The sequence below is a fragment of the Heloderma suspectum genome, chromosome 2 (genome assembly GCF_057233095.1).
Source record: "Heloderma suspectum isolate Gila_16-S chromosome 2, 16-S_ref, whole genome shotgun sequence".
NCBI lineage: Eukaryota > Metazoa > Chordata > Lepidosauria > Squamata > Helodermatidae > Heloderma > Heloderma suspectum.
The window spans coordinates 106,070,162-106,084,821 of NC_139459.1; the positions used below are offsets into that span (position 1 = coordinate 106,070,162).

Consider the following 14,660-nt stretch of genomic DNA (forward strand, 5'->3'; position numbering starts at 1 on the left):
AATAATATAAATAATAATAATAATAATGTGAGGATACCGATCTTTAATGGTATTTTCCCCCAAATAAATAGTGCTGTACCAGAGTTTACTGGGCAAATTAAGTTAGGTTTGGTGAACTTCGGTTGACTTTCTTTGTATGAAGCTTTTGCAATTAATTGTTTGGCTGTCTTAAATGACAAGATAACAACTTTGCAATCCTGCACCCATTTACACATTTAGAACTGTCATGGTTCGGCTGAAATGACAATAAGTGGGCAATAGCCAAAAGATTGCAACTGAATGCCCCGATATAAATATGCCAGTTTATATGTGGAAATAGATTTTTACCTGTAGATTAACTGTGAGTATAATTAATCCACATGTAAAAGACTATCAGGAGGCAGGGCATCCTGCATTACTAGGAATATCGCTATGCCGCTGAGAAGGTTCTCCCTCTCTCTCTTGTAATGTGTAATACAGCTTAACCCATATCAGGACATCCCATATTATGCATTTTCTTGTTATGCTGTCCTGCATCATTGGTTGTGGAAAGAGTCTGACAAGGAAACATATAACTTGCTTTTACCTATTCCCCTTCTCCTGCAGTCCCCTATGTCCCCCCCCTCCCAATCTGCTCTGGAGGACTAGGGGATTTTTCAAAACAGTAGGGGTGGTGGTGTTGGGGGCTGCAGAGGGAGGGGAGAGTTTTCAAAAATGTCTCCCCCCTTTCCACCAGTGGAACCATTCTGAGCAGAACTCAGTTCAGCCTTGCTCTTGCCAGCAGAACGTAACACTGGCTCCAACCCATTGTATGTACAAATCCTCTGGAAAAGCCATCCATTTTACATGCCAACAAGCTTTATAATAAAATATTCTGCTGTTCATGCCACTGGAAAATACTCCGTAAGAGATGTATGTAACTATAGTCTGAACATATTAAAAAATACTTCTTAAATTAGCAGGGATTGAGCAAATGTGAGCTGGGGTACAGAATGTGAGCAGATGTGAAACAGGGGTGCAGAACTTCTTTCAGTCCAAGGGCTGAATTTCATTTCAGAGGAGCTCTTGGGGGACACATTCCAGTGGTGGGCAGAGCCAAAGGCAAAAGAGACGTGTCCAAAATACCAGCATATTTTAGCTTAAAGCTCTAATTGCTAGTAACTAAGGAGAGGCATTTCAACCTTTTAGAATGGGGAAAAATGGCGCAAAGCAGAATTATATTTTTTCTTGAGGATAGGACCTTAATGTCCAACCCCAATGCTGTGGTGGATTTACATAGGATGCTACCTTCCACTGAGTGAGACCATTGGTCCATCTTGCCCAGTATTTTCGACACTGGCTGGCAACAGCTCTCTAGTGTTTCAGGAGGGAGTTTTTCCACCCCTACCTGGAGATGTGGGGACTGAACCTTGAACCTTCTGCATGCAATGTATGTGCTCTACCACTGAGCTGTGGCCCCTCCCAAGACTGACAGTATATAACTGTACACTGTGAATACAGCCAGTGATTAAAACCTGCTCATTATGACTGATAAAATTCTCTGTTTATTTTTGCCTAGGATTTTTCCCAAGCAGCTCTCAAGGATGCGATGCTTTTCTACGCCATAAGATGACCTTAATTTCTCCCTCAATATTGAAAAAATATGGAATTCCTTTTGACAAAGTGAGTGATTCATTTACGTCTTTATCCATTATGACATAAAACTCAGGTGTTCAGTTTAAGCAACACAATTAATACTTACTACAGAAGTCATTGTGTGCAAGCAGTTAGTGGGGTGGGGAAAGCATGGAATAAAGAAAGCAGGTATACTTGAAGCCATTGTCCTCCATGTATGAGTGTATATTCTTCGGCATAGATGGACAGTAAAGCAGTGAAATAAATAGTCTTGGCTAACCCTCGCAGAAGTACTTCCTTCACATGAACATATCCTTACAGCTCTGTCCAATAAGGGCTTTGACAAGTTCCATTGCTTTTTTTGGAACATGCTCAGGATGGAGTGTCAAATCAGATTTCATTGACTATTGGTTTTCCCCACTGAAACAGGCTGGATTTTCAAAGATAAATGAAGTAACACAGTGCGCAAATAAAACATATTTTCACCAAGGCTTCACAATTGCTATTCCCCCCTCTGGTCCTCTGAAATGATCTAGTCAATGGTTTTAGTAGGCATAACAATTTAAAATGTTTTATAAGTGGGGTTCACAATCCTAAGCTGCTTATTCATTTCTTAGGCGGCAATCCTAAACCCACTTGCCTGAGAGAACCCCACTGAGCTCAAGGGGACTTTGTCTGAGTAGCTGTATTTGTTGTTGTTGTTCAGTCGTTAAGTCGTGTCCGACTCTTTGTGACACCATGGACCATAGCACACCAGGCCTTCTTGTCCTCCGCTCTCTCCCGGAGTGTGCTCAAATTCATATTCATTGCATCGGTGATGCTATCTAGCCATCTCATCCTCTGCCGTCCCCTTCCCCTTTTGCCTTCAATCTTTCCCAGCATCAGGGTCTTTTCCAGGGAGTTTTCTCTTCGCATTCGGTGGCCAAAATATTTGAACTTCAGCTTCAGTTCCAATGAGTTTCAACTTCAGCTTCCTTCCAATGAGCAGTCAGAGTTGATTTCCTTAGGGATGTCAGAGAATTTCGCCACGAAATTGGTGGCGAAACGATCTGCCCCCCCGCCCCCCCCCGGGATGGGACTTACCTTGTGTGAGTGTTTGTGGTGGCGGCGGCTCCAGCGGTGGTTCGGCGGCGGCGGCTGCGGCAGCCAGTCTTCCAACCGGCTGCCGCCGCCGCCATTTCCACTAAAAAAAAAAACAAAAACAAAAAAACTTGATAGGCTACGTAAACATTTACGTAGCCTATCACTGCTAGATTTTTAAAAAATACCATGATAGGCTATGTAAATGTCTCCGTAGCCTATCACGGCTGAGTGAAAAAAACAAAAAAAAAACCACGCGTGCGCAAATGGTGGTGCCCATGGGCGCCACCATTTGTGTACGCAGGTTTTTGTTTTTTTTTCACTCAGCCGTGATAGGCTACGTAAACATTTACGTAGCCTATCACAGCTGACTGCAGGGACGCTAACGGCGGCGGCTATGGCCGCCGCCATTGGCGTCCCGGCCGGCAAGGATTCGCGGCGGGAGGGATGGGGCGCCTCCCCCCCGGCCAGAATTTCGGGGGGGGGAGGGACGGGGCGCCTCCCCCCCGGACAGAATTTCGGGGGGGAGGGACGGGGCGCCCCCCTGGCCAGAATTTCGAGGGGGTCGGACGGGGTGCCTCCCCCCCGGCCAGAATTTCGGGGGGAGGGACGGAGGGCCCCCCCACCGCGAATCAAGTTTTGTGAAAAGTAAGGGACTTTCATACATCCCTACATTTCCTTTAGGATGGACTGATTTGACCTCCTTGCAGTCCAGGGGATTCAGAAGAGTCTTCTCCAGCACCACAGGTTGAAGGCATCAATTCTTTTGCGCTCAGCCTTCCTTATAGTCCAGCTTTCACAGCCATACATTGCTACTGGGAAAACCATAGCTTTGATTATATGAATCTTTGTCGGCAAGGTGATGTCTCTGCTTCTGACTATGCTGTCTAGGTTTGCCATAGCTTTCCTCCCAAGGAGCAAGCTTTTTTGAATTTCATGGCTACAGTCACCATCTGCGGAGATCTTGGAGCCCAAGAAAATAAAATCTGTCACTGCTTCCATTTCTTCCCCTTCTATATGCCAGGAAGTGATGGGGCCAGATGCCATGATCTTAGTTTTCTTAATGTTGAGTTTCAAACCAGCTTTTGCACTCTCACTTTCACCCTCAACAAGAGGCTGTTTAGATCCTCTTCGCTTTCTGCCATTAGGGTGGTATCATCTGCGTATCTGAGGTTGTTGATAATTCTTCCAGCAATCTTAATTCCGACCTGTGCTTCATCCAACCCGGCGTTTCTCATGATTTACTCTGCATATAAATTAAATAAGCAGGGTGACAATATACAGCCTTTTCGTACTCCTTTCCCAATTTTGAACCAATCGGTTGTTCCATGTCCGGTTCTTACTGTTGCTTCTTGTCCCTTGTACAGGTTTCTCAGGAGACAGGTAAGGTGGTCTGGTACTCCCATCTCTTTAAGAATTTGCCACAGTTTGTTGTGATCCACACAATCAAAGGCTTTAGCATAGTCAATGAAGCAGAAATAGAAGTTGTTCTGGAATTCTCTTGCTTCCTCCATGATCCAGCGAATGTTGACGATTTGATCTCTTGTTCCTCTGCCTCTTCGAAACCCCGCTTGTACTTCCGGTAGTTCTCGGTTCACATGCTGCTGAATCCTAGCTTGTAGGATTTGGAGCATAACCTTGCTGGCATGTGAAATGAGCACAACTGTACGGTAGTTTGAACACTCTTTGGCGTTGCCCTTCTTTGGAATTGGAATGTAAACTGACCTTTTCCAGTCTTGTGGCCACTGTTGAGTGTTCCAAATGTGTTGGCATATTGAGTGCAGCACTTTAACAGCATCATCTTTTAGGATTTTAAATAGGTCAGCTGGAATACTGTCATCTCCGCTAGGTTTGTTGTTAGTAATACTTCCTAAGGCCCACTTGACTTCACTCTCTAGGATGTCCGGCTCAGGTTCAGTGAGCGCACTATCATGGCTATCAGGGACATTCAGATCTTTCCTGTATAGTTCTTCTGTGTATTCTTTCCAGCTCTTCTTAATCTCATCTGCTTTTGTTAGGCCCCTGCCTTCTTTGTCCTTTATCATGCCCGTCTTTGCACAAAACGTTCCCTTGAGATCTCCGATTTTCTTGAAAACATCTCTAGTCTTTCCCATTCTCTTGTTTTCCTCGATGTCTTTGCATTGTTCATTTAAGAAGGCCTTCTTGTCTCTCCTTGCTATTCTCTGGAACTCTGCATTCAGTTGGGTATATCTTCCCCTTTCTCCCTTGCTTTTCGCTTCCCTTCTTTCCTCAGCTACTTGTAAAGCCTCATCAGACAGCCACTTTGCTTTCTTGCATTTCTTTTTATTTGGGATGGATTTAGTTGCTGGCTCCTGAACAATGTTACGGACCTCCTTCCATAGTTCCTCAGGCACTAAGGTCTAATCCCTGAAATCTATTCCTCACCTCCACTGTATATTCATAAGGGATCTGATTTAGGTCATACCTGAATGGTTTAGTGGTTTTCCCTACGTTCTTCAATTTAAGCTGAAATTTTGCAATAAGAAGCTCATGATCTGAGCCACAGTCAGCTCCAGGTCTTGTTTTTACTGACTGTATGGAGCTTCTCCATCTTTGGCTGCAAAGTACATAATCAATCTGATTTCGATATTGACCATCTGGTGATGTCTGTGTGTAGAGTCGCCTCTTGTGCTGTTGGAAAAGAGTGTTTGCTATGATCAGCGTGTTCTCTTGGCAAAACTCTATTAGCCTTTGTCCTGCTTACTTTTGTTAGCCTAACACCAAGTCCATGCTTGCCTGTTATCCTGGTGATTTCTTGACTACCTACTTTAGCATTCCAATCCCCTATGATGAAGAGGACATCTTTTTTTGGTGTTAGTTCTAGAAGGTGTTGTAGGTCTTCATAGAACCGATCAACCTCAGCTTCTTTGGCCTTAGTGGTTGGGGCATAGATTTGAATTACTGTGATGTTGAATGGTTTGCCTTGGATTCGTACTGAGATCATTCTGTTGTTTTTGAGATTGTACCCCAGTACTGCTTTTCTCATCCTTTTATTGTCTATGCGCGGTACTCCATTTCTTCTAAGGGATTCTTGCTCACAGTAGTAGATATGATGGTCACCTGAATTAAATTCGCCCATGCTTGTCTATTTTAGTTTGCTGATTCGCAAGATGTCGATGTTCAATCTTGCCATCTCATGTTTGACCACCTCCAGCTTACCTTGATTCATTGATCTTACAGTCCAGGTTCCTAAACAATCTTGTTCTTTACAGCATCGGATTTTCTTTTCACCACCAGACACATCCACAGCTGAGTGTCCTTTCGGCTTTGGCCCAGCCGCTTCACTCTTTCTGGTGCTACTTGGAAATACCCTCTGCTCTTCCCCAGTAGTATATTGGACACCTTCCGACCTGAGGGGCTCATCTTCCAGCGTCATATCTTTTAGCCTTGTGATACGTTCCATGGGATTTTCTTGGCAAGAATACTGGAGTGGGTTGCCATTTCCTTCTCCAGTGGACCACATTTTGTCAGAACTCTCCGCCATGACCTGTCCGTCTTGGGTGGCCCTGCACGGCATAGCTTATGGCTTCACTGAGTTACTCAAGCCCCTTCGCCACAACAAGGCAGTGATCCATGAAGGGGGAGTAGCCGTATAGGATTGTGCTATAAGTTGCTGCTCAGTTAAACATAATTAATTAATTTAAAGTTCAAATTGTTTTGTTGCTGTTGCATTAGGATTTTTAAACACACTCTAAATAAACATTTAAACAGTCATCTGGCTAGCCACATGATTAACATGATTAGCTGGACTCTTTAGAACTTCGATATTATTTAAACTTGATATTAAGTGGTTAAAGTTGTAGAAAAATTTTTGTGGCCTTCTCCAAACAGTGAGCATCAATGTAGTTATTAATGTATTTCTAATGTAGAAGAGCCAACGTTGGGAGCGGGGATAGAGAAAGAAAGAGAAATTGAAATTAACAGACTGTCAATGGTACTGGAGTAATCAACTGTCTATAAAAAAGGCAACTGTGAAAACATTCTTTGAATTGTTGTATATTCATTTTTTTTTTTAAAGGAAGAGTTCCAATATATTCATGTGCATCCCCATGGAATCTTTTTATGGAAATAGGATATAGATGTTCTAAAAAGGAAGTGATGAGATGGTTCTCTCTGGAGAAATTTAAAAGATAGATTTCTGCAAAAATTAAATTTAAAAAGTTAAAGAGCTCAAAGTGGTATATATTGTTCTCTTACATTAAGTGGAACTTAATGTAAGTGGAGGTAGCTGTGTTGGCCCATAAGAACCCCCTCCCCCCCGATCCATCATAGGGGAATACCTTTACTAGGCCAACAAAAACATCACAAAGTAGTGAGCAGCTTTTGAGTTCTCCAGAACTCTTCATCCAGCCAAGGGAAGTGGGGGTGGGAAGGAAAAAGGTGGCTGATGCTGAAGCGATGGAATTTGCATTTTGTCACAAACTTAAGATTTATAGGAGGAGGTAGCAGACAAATAGACTAGGCTCTACTAGGTGCTATACAGATTGCATTTAAGACTGCCCCTATGACTGCTGAGATAAAGAATCATAAAACAATTGTTCCTCCATTTTGAAAATATAAAATCTAGGAACTAGTTTCTGCATGAGTGTTACCTTGGCTGTGGCAGACCATTGCCAGGCTCTTTGCCATCTGTACTGCAGCTCTTGCTGAATGTGAAAACTGTAGCAGGCTCTTGAAAGAGAGAGGCCATCTCAATTTTAAAAAGTGAAGGGACCTTTGATATTTCTTTAGATCTGAGAAGGATTAAGTATGTAGCTGCTGCGAGAAGTTACATGAAATATTTCTGTTTTCAGTTCCTGGATGAGCAAGCATTCCTAAACTGGTCTAGATGCATTCAGATTAGTCCATGCTTTGGCATTTATCAGTGATATATACAGGACATACTATGTTCTTTTAAATTCAGTGAAAATTGTCCCATCCTCCTTTCTATGTCTGAAGTGTCCAACACTTGATCATGTAAAGAATATAGTATAGTTACTGCTGGTGATAACTTCTGGGGCAACACAGTTTACCTACAAAACTGGCATACCAATTTTTGTGGGCAAAGGGCAGTATCCCATAGGCCACATCCCAGTGCTAATGACACTGCACTAGTGTAAACCAATGCTAGTGCAATGTCATTAACGCTTGCTAGGCAAAGGGAAAAAGTGGTGATTTGCTGCCAAAACTAGTGCTGTTAGCATTGGTTACTGCCCCCAAAGGCCACCTTTCTACCTCCCTCCCAAACCAATAACCAAGAAATCAATAGCAGCAAAAGCTAAAAGTGGATAATAAATCATCATAGCTTAGAAATGCAAGGGAGGAGGGAAGGCAAATATTTTTCAGTGGTCAAAGGGTTTCCAGATTTCTGAATAATGCAGCAATATCCTTCATAAGGAGTTGAACAAGAGCCTCACCTAGCTAAAACCCCAGCCGAATTGCTGTAAGGTTTCTTGGCATAGCATCATACTGTTGTGAGAGGAGTAGCTCTTTCACTACCTGGCACCCTGTCTTATTTTAAAAAATAATTTAAAAAGGCTTCTCAAGTAGCGATTACAAGATAACAAAACACTGAGCAGGGAAGAGAACAATGCATTTCTGGATTGGCCTGTGGCAAATTGTAATGTGCCATACTGGGCATTACTATGCTTAGTCAAATCCTGAGATCAGTTACCAGCTCTTTTTTCACTTCTGCATTTGCCTAGGATACAGCACTGAGGTATGGTGTTATAGAAAACATGGGCTCCTTTAGATTACAAAGGTTATTATTCAAGATTTCTAATTAAAAAGGAAGCACAGATCAGAGAAAATACTGATTCTTTTGGAGAAAATGGTCCTATACCTGGGACATTGATTGCTTCTTTTTTTAGTATGGTTATGTGATTTCTCTCCATGGCAATGCTCACATCTGTGACTCATTAAGGTTCATTACCAAAATGGCTGAATGGACCATTCTTACTGGGAAAGCCCACACGAAATGAAGCAGTAGTGCAGGGGAATCCCCATTGTTATCTCCAACCTGTGTTCAGCTATAACAGTGGAGATTCCTCTCCTGGCCTCTTTCCCAATTCCCAGCAGGGGTGGAGCTTATGGAGGGCCTGGGCTTGCAGCACAGAGCAGGAGAGGTGGCAGAACTGACACATGCTTCCGTGGGCTGGAGGTTCTGAACCCTGCCTTATTCCATTAGTTCTTGTATCAGAACTGGGTGGGGGGCTGCAACGAAATTGTTTAAGAAAATGGAGCACAATAAAACCTGTGTGGTGTGTGTTCCTATCCTTCCTCACATACTCTTTTTTCATGTAAAGGATAGACCCCTTCCACACTTACTTTATATGCGAATGGGGCAGACATGAATAAAATACATGTGGCTGTCATGTCGTATCTAATACTACTATACTACACCAACTCTTAAATCTGAGGATGTTAGGAAGTAATAAAAGTCAAGACCATATAAATAGGATGGCTGTATCTTCCAAGGACTGTGGAAAGAATGTTTGCTTATTGCTGCTTTTGCATTTGTGAATGAATTAAAGTGCATGCCTACAGTCTAATAATTAAACTTTAACAATATTGCTGAGTTTTTTAGTTTAAAAATGTACTTGGGTAGGATAGACGTTAACGTGTGATGAAAAGCCCATGAGGATGGCATCTGTTGTTCATCTCATTTTACTGTACATAGCTTCTTCATAGTCTTTGTTTACCATTGGAAGAACGGAGGGTGTAATCACATGCTTCTTGTGCACCACTTCAGAATAACTCTTCTGACTGTTTGTGTTTGGGAAACATTCACATAAATCGGTTCATCATAGATCTGGAAGGGTTCATCTGTTTTCACAAGACCCTCTCAGCTGTTTGTTATAGCCATGGAGTGTTGTTGTAGTTTATACTGGGTTTGCATCTTATGGCACAGTAGGACAAAACTCATACTTCTCTTTCAGAGGTGTGTCTGTCTCCTGTACTTAAATACATTTGCACAACTATAATATCTGTAAACTGTCACCTAAGTTGTTTAAGGGTTAAACCCTGAGACCTACATATATTTATTTGAACTATTCTGTATGATTCCAAATGATGTACATGTCCGAACATACTTTTATTCTTTGCAATGGTACCTTATCTTATGGTCAAGCAGTTGCTTTATTCATACGTGTAACTACAGTTGCTTTGTTTATATGTGTAACTCCACATTTTCTCCATACTCCTCTGTACATATAAACCAAACCCCTGCAATTTAGATCTTTCATTTTGTATTTTGCAAACCCAAAATCAGAACAGTGTATCTCCTAGCATAGGAGAAATGGTAAGGCTATTAAGTAGTGTAGGCAAGAGGATTCCTATTTAACCTCTTTCGACTCATTTTTGTAGGAGCTGAAGGGTATTCAGTGTGTAGAGTTTATCACTGTACTATTTTTTAAAGGTATTTGTATCCTACCCCTCATTCAAATATGTCGCAGGATTAGGAACTCCCGAGTTTTCCATTGAGCATTTTGAATAGTTAAATATCATTTTATGTCACCTTGTGCCACCAGAGAGCACTCTATACCCAACTGTAGTTCTAATTAATACATAGGCTTCTGTGAGAATGTGAATAGAGAGAATCAGGCTATGATCTCTTGTGGCTTGGAGTGATAGAACTGGAAACGTGCTGAGCACTGATAAGCCAGCCTACGCCTACCAGGTGACAGCTGAATTGCCGGTTATTGCAGTAGCACACCTGCTAAACTGTCATCAGTCGGGGTGAGTGACAAGATAAATTTGGGAATTGCTGGCACACAAAATGTTCATACTTATATGTACTCACACCACACTCTTAGAAAAACCTCCAATCACAATCTCAGCATGCGCACCTGTGTGCTGTGCATACTTCCATATTTATGTGCTTATGCTTAGATAAAGTATGCAACTGCTACCAATTCATAATGGAACTATAAGGTAGCATACATATTTATATCAAATTAATATACTATTCTATATAATTTCCATATTCCATTATTGTGTTGACTGAAAACACACACATATACATGCATATGCTGGGTAAACACACAAGCCCAATCCTTCATAGATAAACTGCAAGATCAGAAACTTGCTGATATCCAGCCCCCCTTCCATTCTCTCACATGCTAACTTCAGTATTCTGTTAAATACATGGTGTTCAGGGCTGTTGTTGTTTAGACAGCTGTTGTTGGGTGTCACAAAAGAGCAGCAAATTATTAGTTAATTTATTATTACTGAGGTTTTACTGCCAGGGAGAAGTGCTTGTGAGAATTTTTGCCCCAAGTGCCAGAATAACTTGGCCAGTCTTTAATACTATACACCTTGACTTGGGGAGGGTGGGGAGGACCCACATTTACTGTTCCTCCTCAGGGTGGAAAAAGACTTGGGCCTGACGTTGTTAATACCTACATAGGTCAATTCAGAAGTAGCTTCTCTCGGAGCCAGTTGGGAAGATGCATGGCATTTCTAGCATGTGTCTTTTAAGAGACATGCCATTGATCCAAATGGAACCCATCCTTGTGATTGAGTTCTCCCATGTGCCATGCTGCCTATCACCAAACATACCGAAGGATGTAGCTGTGGTATGTGGATAAACATATCACAAACACAGAAGGATTTAGTTATGAGAATTGCCATTCTGTGTGGGGGGTTTTTTGGTTTAAGCAAGTAATGTGAATTAGCCTTTTAGCCAGTTCTGGAGAAGAGATGGTTATCTCATCAATATTGCAATGTCTAATCACAGGCGTGGGCAGGGATATCTGGAAATGGAGGGGACTACAGCTCATGGAAACTTGACTGTGGGTTTCGTTTTGGCCATGGGTTGCATGACCCCTGGCTAGCCTTTTTAGCGCTGTTTGATTGTGGGTGGGTGTGACTACTAAGCTTGATCAAAGTGATCCAGCTCTTGTGCTTCAGTCCATGCTTAGGATTTGGGAAGACACTGTATCTCAGTGATAGAACATATGCTTTGCATGCGATGGTTTCAGGTTCGATGCTTGTTGTTGTTTTTTAAATGTTCCAGGTAACAGATGGTAGGAAAAACCTCTGCCTGAGGTCCTGGAATGTCATTGCCAGTGAGTGGACAATACTGGGCTAGATGGACAAATAGTCTGATTCAATATGTCTGTGTGTGTGTGTATATATATATATGCAGCTTCCTATGTTCCTGAAAAGGGGCGTAATCCAGGCGAAGACCCAGTGTGCATTTTGCATCTCCCAACTACCTGTCCTTACTTCTAGTTTATTAGGAATGCTTATTTTCCTCTGCTGTAGACCTTGGTTGCTCTTTGACAGAACTGGGAAATAATTTACTAGATTGAGAAATGTAGAGCCTGAATTTTTGTCTTATCAAACTCAATTTCTTATTTGTACATAGGTTTGTGTTTCAAGTGACTATGTTGAATTGCTGTCTATGGTAACAAAACTGGTACTTGGATATCAGGGCAGGGAACCCTAGTTTGAGGAAGTAAATAGGAGCAGGCTCTCTACAAACTCCTGTGGGGTGGTCCATTTTATTGGCCTCAGGGATTTGGCCACAAAGGCTGTGAGGACCAGTCATTAGATGCACCTTCAGGTTAGTGGCTATAGATAGTACAAGTGGCTTGTGCTATCAACTGTTTTTAGGCTATTTATCCTTATCAGTTTACCTGGTAGTCTCTGCTAGACATTGAGCTGTCAGCAACACTGCAGTTCCCTGCCCATTCACGCCAAATTCATGGAAGCTGTAAGCAGTTAAGTTATGGCCTGTTGCAACCCAGCTCAGTGTGTGTCTCCCAGTGTCTTTTCTTTTCCCTCTGCAGGTACAGATAGTTTGAAATATATGCAAGGAAAAGATGATAGAACTGGAAATGCTTAGTTCATAGATGAAGTCACTGGCAAGTCAGGGCAAAAAACAGTGGTTGTAGCTATGGCAAGATCTAGCTTGGATATAAAAAACCCCACAAACCTTTTCTGCCTATGAGTTAAAACACTTGAGGTTCCTGAATCTTTTTCTCTGGATATGTTGCTAGTCTAGTCTATAATAGATATCTTATGGAATCCTTCCATTGTGGAAAGTTGACCTGGCCTAGATAGACCTTTGGACTGATAGACTGATTCCATTATGTCAGTGAAATTGCCTCTCTCAGAAAAAAATGTGTTTATTATTTAGATGAGTGATAAAGTTTCACTACAGTCTGTTTTACTGTATTATGTACTTTGTCCCTAAAACCCACAGTTCTAGTAGAAGACCATCTTTTCCATCTTGTATTAATCCTTTCAACTAACTTTTCATTGTCTTATGACCAAAAATAATAATAATCAAGGTAAAGCAAATGTTAATGCAGTGGTGAACAAGAGTTCATGGCATAAACTCCTAATGTTCTACATTTTCTATATTCTGCACTTCCAGTCCATGTTTTCTGCTGACAGCAGAAATTGTACTCCTTTACAAAAAGTTAAGTCTAGCATTAAATAAACCATTTCTGAAATCATAACATAGTTTTGTTTGGAGTTATAAGGCTGTGAAATGTTTCTTTTCCTAATTTCAGCCACTGGCATGGCACTTATATAATTAGTAGTGTCACAAAGAGTTGCCTATGGGGAAAGGCATGTTTTGTAATGGTAATCATGATAAATACAAAGTCCATTCTTAGAACAGTCTTTTTAACTTTAGTGTGTGAGTACTGGTCCTGGAAAAATATTGTCTTGGCAGGGGTGGGGAATATATGGTTCTCCAAATGTTATTGGACTGCAGTTCTTATCAGCCCTAGCCAGCATAGCCAATGGTGAAGGATGAGGGGAGTTGCAGTTGAACAACTGCAAAAAACAACTCATAAAACTGGCAAATATATAAATCTTTCAGAATATATAAATAATACTTGGCTAGAAACTTGAGATTTAAAATTTGAAAATCATGAAGATAAAGCAGGAAAGACAGGCTGCTTCTTAGAGGACAACTTAGCCATGAGACTCTATAGTACAGTGGAGTACCTTCCCACTCAATGTCACCTGCCTCAAATGACTAATACAGATGACCAGCTCACCAAGTGGGAGAAGCCTTACTACATTATATCCTCAGTCTTAGCACAGATCAGAATCTTTGGCAGGAACAAACATCACCGTGCTTTCCTCAATACAGGCAACCAAGCAAACCTGTGGTGAAAAGCCTGACTAGTTGATGAGTTGGTCATCTGTATCAGGCCAATACAGATCATGTGAAATTCTAATTCTACAGCTTCTTCTTCCTTGCATTCTTTTTTCTTTAAGCAAGGTGACAGAGAACGTCGGAGACTGAAACTTTGCTCCACTAGTTTCTTTCTGTGCATTGCCATGTCTGTCTCCTGATTTGTGTCAAGTCTTTCTCTCATGCAGAGTGAGCTAGAGAAATTATATAAGTCTGGCACAATGCAGTTCTTTGTGACAAGGAAAACCAGCCATTTTCTTTCCTATGAAGCGAGAAGGACCTAGGACAACCTTTGGTTAAAAATACTTTGGACTTGTTGTTCAGTCGTTAAGTCGTGTCCAACTCTTCGTGACCCCATGGACCATAGCACGCCAGGCCTTCCTGTTCTCTGCTGTTTCCCAGAGTGTGCTCAAATTCATATTCATTGCATCGGTGATGCTATCTAGCCATCTCATCCTCTGCCGTCCCCTTCTCCTTTTGCCTTCAATCTTTCCCAGCATCAGGGTCTTTTCCAGGGAGTTTTCTCTTTGCATTAGGTGGCCAAAATATTTGAGCTTCAGCTTCAGTATCTGTCCTTCCAATGAGCAGTCAGGGTTGATTTCCTTTAGGATGGACTGATTTGACCTCCTTGCAGTCCAGGGGACTCGTAAGAGTCTTCTCTAGCACCACAGTTCGAAGGCATCAATTCTTCGGCACTCAGCCTTCCTTATAGTCCAGCTCTCACAGCCATACGTTGCTACTGGGAAAACCATAGTTTTGATTATGCAGACCTTTGTCGGCAAGGTGATGTCTCTGCTTCTGACTATGCTGCCTAGGTTTGCCATAGCTT

General features: G+C 41.9%; 1 protein-coding gene across 7 annotated transcripts in view; it reads left to right on the plus strand.

The window, feature by feature from the left end:
• The window catches only part of KDM4C (lysine demethylase 4C), a 336,197-nt gene that overhangs the window by 68,120 nt on the left and 253,417 nt on the right, over positions 1–14,660 (plus strand). For all 7 annotated transcript variants that reach the window (XM_084834476.1, XM_084834472.1, XM_084834475.1 and 4 more), the window contains one exon: positions 1,538–1,641. In XM_084834476.1, coding sequence (XP_084690602.1) covers positions 1,538–1,641 — 104 coding nt within the window. The remainder of the gene's footprint in view (positions 1–1,537; positions 1,642–14,660) is intronic.